The sequence below is a fragment of the Octopus bimaculoides genome, chromosome 27 (assembly GCF_001194135.2).
Source record: "Octopus bimaculoides isolate UCB-OBI-ISO-001 chromosome 27, ASM119413v2, whole genome shotgun sequence".
NCBI lineage: Eukaryota > Metazoa > Mollusca > Cephalopoda > Octopoda > Octopodidae > Octopus > Octopus bimaculoides.
This window is the reverse complement of record NC_069007.1, coordinates 18,143,751-18,147,241: the sequence shown is the minus strand read 5'-3', so window position 1 is coordinate 18,147,241 and position 3,491 is coordinate 18,143,751. Positions and strand designations below refer to the sequence as shown.

Sequence of the window (3,491 nt, the reverse complement as noted above, 5' to 3'; positions counted from 1 at the left end):
AGAACAATCTGAATGCTAAAGGGTTAAAGTCACTCAACATGAATACAACAAAGTCAAATGTCTGTATGTTCAACTTGAAAATAAAGCGAGCCGGGCCTACAGGAACAGACCACTAAATAGATTCCAATCAGTTAGAGCGGACAACATTTGTCACACTTGGACAATAGACGTATTAACACCTCTTAAGATTAATGGAAATTGAATTAAACAATTTTGAGATCTTTACTGTTGAAAAGATCTCAAGGATCGAAACCGGTTCTCTAATGTTATTTATAAAAGTGTTTTAGCATTTTCTACTTTGTCTTTTTTCCATATATATATATAGCAAAATACATGTTTAGATGTGCTCACTACCAATGGAAGCTCTGTCTATTCCTGTTCTAACATCTGTCTTTTTCACAGAACCCGAACTTGAAGCGGCTTGCCTTGTAAAACAGGTCAACAGCTCATGTACTGCGAAGCAACTCGACTCTGCATGTTACGACAGTAAGTACTTACAAGATTTTAGCCCACAAACATCACTTTCACCTTCAGGATTGTTATTGGTACTCGTAATCCAGAGGGTCACAAGTCCACAACCTATGTCTGGAGACCTTTGGCTGTGCAAAAAAAAAAAAAAAATTCTTTGTGTCAGTGCTATGAAGTGTGTGTGTTTGTGTATGTGTTTATATTATTTGCGCCTCCATTATAAACAAGGTTTTCTGTTTGCAGCGACACCCGTTGTTGGTGAAATCAGTCTCATGTATAATAACAGAATCCTCAAGAATGATGAGATACAAGAACAAGTTTTGGAAATTAGCAACAGTACGCATTCCTCCGGAAGTACGATTCTGGTAAGATGATCCTTCCTCGACATCAGCTACATTTCTTTTCTATTTTATGGTCACGTGATTCGTTACATGTGCTGATAAGTGTGGAGTCAACGCCAACGGACCTTGACGCCTCACCGAAACTAATCAGCTTCATACATCTGGGATACTGTCTGTGCCCGTTTTAGATAAAGGGTTCGAGTATATAGGGTCAATAGGGAAACTGTAAGGATGAGATCCAGAATGGGCGATGAGAAGAGGAGAGATTGGCGGGTTGGTAAACTTCGGAGGAGACGAGATACAGGTGAACCTTATTATGGAAGTTATATTAGTAACCCATGTAGAGGGAAAAAGATTTTTAAGATTCTGAAGAAGATGAAGTGTTAATGATTGCCTCCACATCGCGTTTGAGTTGTTTAGATCGTGGGAAATAGCCTCATAATTAGTGAGACTGAAGAGATGACATTCCCAGAAATCAGGATTGATTCCTGTTGAGAGAGAAAAATTTGGAAATTCAGTAAAGTCAACGGGTAGCATTGGGGTATAATGTTTAAAAGTGAAAAAAGGGATATTGTCCGGGCCAGACTGTCTATTTGTGGGAAGTTATTTTTGTCCAATGTTCGACGAGACTGTGTAACTTTTATCTTTGCTGTTCTGACCAGGTGAGTGCCAATTGTGCCGATGTCACCGTGTACGGTGCCTTTAACAACCTTTATCCTAATGAAGATCACCATGACTACAAAACTTCTGCAACTCATGGATCTCCAGGTAAAATAATTGCTTACAGAGAATCAAAAACTGATAATCTTGCACTGACCATCTTATCTAAGAGACAACAAGGCCTTGACTTATCGGATTGTGACAATCCCTCCCATACAGTCATCATCAATCCAAAAGGTAAGCAGTTTCCCTTTCAAATGTTATTCTATATCTTGTAGGCATTAAGTGTATACATACATATGTATATAGAGTCTGCTTGTTGTTGTTGGCTGCGTCTCGTGTTTCCGAGCTTGCAATCCAGTTCATTTTCCTGGGTGTTTGAATCGCAGATGGCTCCGCAATCCAAAGGTTGTATGAAACATACGGGGACATTGTGGACAAGGGATAGAAGGGGCTGGTTTGGGAAGGAGAAGGCGTTGCTTTCTCTCCCGTCTCTTGAGTTAGACTCTTGCGACTCGGGCTTTCTCGAAGTCCGCTGAATCCGTTTTGATGGTGTGTCTCCAGAAGGGTCTGTTTGTCGAGATATCCTCCCAGTGTGCGGGGTCGATGTTGGTGCTTTTCAAGGTTGATTTGAGTTAGTCTTTGTGCCGCCTCAAGGGGGCCCCACGAGGACGTTTTCCTTCAGACAGTTCACCGTAGAAACAGATCTTGGGAAGGCGGTGTTCAATGATCAGGGCTTCGATGCTCAGGAGACCTGATCTTTCAAGCACAGAGTTATCGGTGATGCGATCTTCCCAGTTGATGTTCAGGATAGAACAAAGTTTGGATTGATGGAAGCGCTCTAGTTTCTTCATGTCCTCACGGTAAACAGTTCAGGTTTCACATCCGTACAGCAGAGTGGATATCATAGAGTCTGCACATATAGTTTATATATATTTCCATGCAGTTAAATGTATGTCCGATCATAGGGTGACCAATGGTTTCGCATCCATATCTGTCTGTCTGTCAATATATTTTTTTTACCATTTTCCTGTCTTTCTTTTGTACAGATTCCAAACTTGAAGTGGTTTGCCATCGTAAACAAGATGAAAGGCAGTGTACTCCTGCAGAATCTAAGGCTAAATCTTCTGAAAGTAAGTAATACAAACTTTTAATCTCTAAATTTAACCTCTTTTCTAAGTGGTTTCTCTTTGGTTGGTGGTCTTACTGTATACGATCCATCAATGGCTCTTGTGTATCTTTACTGGAATCCATTCTGTTAGAAACATTCAGGAGATGTCCCTAGTCAGCTAAATAACTTAACATCTCCATTTAGTGATCCTTGTTGATTCTTCCATTTGAGTATTTCACGTGTTCATGAGATGCACAGAACGTAGAAGTCGGTTCGTAGTGGAGATTCACCCACCAACAGGTACCGACAGGGATACGATCCTGCGCTTGTCTTTGTGGGTAATCTCACTCTCAGTGACTGTTGTTGTTGGCACTCCGTCGCTTACGACGAGGCGTGTTCCAGTTGATCCGATCAACGGAACAGCCTGCTCGTGAAATTAACGTGCAAGTGGCTGAGCACTCCACAGGGTCAAGAATAAAAGAATAAAAGAATATACATATATATATATAAATTCACAGGAGAGGTTCTCTCAAGGTGAGTACTGGCATATTCAGTATTCTAACCTAACAATCCACGTTGAGTTGGATATAAAGCTTGCTTTTCGGTATCAATACTGCTTCTGTCACTTATAATTTCATATATATATGCATACACGCACACGCCTACACATATGAATATAATAAACGTATTTCCATCTTTTATATTTTTCAGCGTCCAGGACGTGTACATCAACAGCATCTGGTATGACAATCACTAAACAGCTTCCCATAAATGCATGGATTTATGCTGGACTCTTACTTGTTTGGCAAATGGCTTGATCAGAAACAGTGAGCAGCTATAAATGTTACCAATACCAATGAACTCTTATAGACTCACACAAACACATTCACCCATATATATATATATATATA

The 3,491-nt window shown here is 40.3% G+C and overlaps 2 protein-coding genes across 4 annotated transcripts in view; one reads left to right on the top strand and one right to left on the bottom strand.

Moving 5' to 3' along the window:
- Nucleotides 1-3,491, bottom strand: part of LOC106870157 (collagen alpha-1(XII) chain) — a 490,284-nt gene that overhangs the window by 63,567 nt on the left and 423,226 nt on the right. The gene's annotated exons all lie outside the window — the stretch shown is intronic.
- The window catches only part of LOC106868389 (uncharacterized), a 437,000-nt gene that overhangs the window by 44,110 nt on the left and 389,399 nt on the right, over nt 1-3,491 (top strand). The window contains exons 12-16 of one of the 3 annotated variants that reach the window (XM_052977218.1): nt 403-486; nt 712-833; nt 1,472-1,706; nt 2,519-2,602; nt 3,292-3,485. The exons of the other annotated variants lie outside the window; for them this stretch is intronic. Coding sequence (XP_052833178.1) covers nt 403-486; nt 712-833; nt 1,472-1,706; nt 2,519-2,602; nt 3,292-3,398 — 632 coding nt within the window. The 3' untranslated portion in view covers nt 3,399-3,485. Of the gene's footprint in view, nt 1-402; nt 487-711; nt 834-1,471; nt 1,707-2,518; nt 2,603-3,291; nt 3,486-3,491 lie in introns of those variants that run through there. 3 annotated transcript variants of the gene reach the window in all.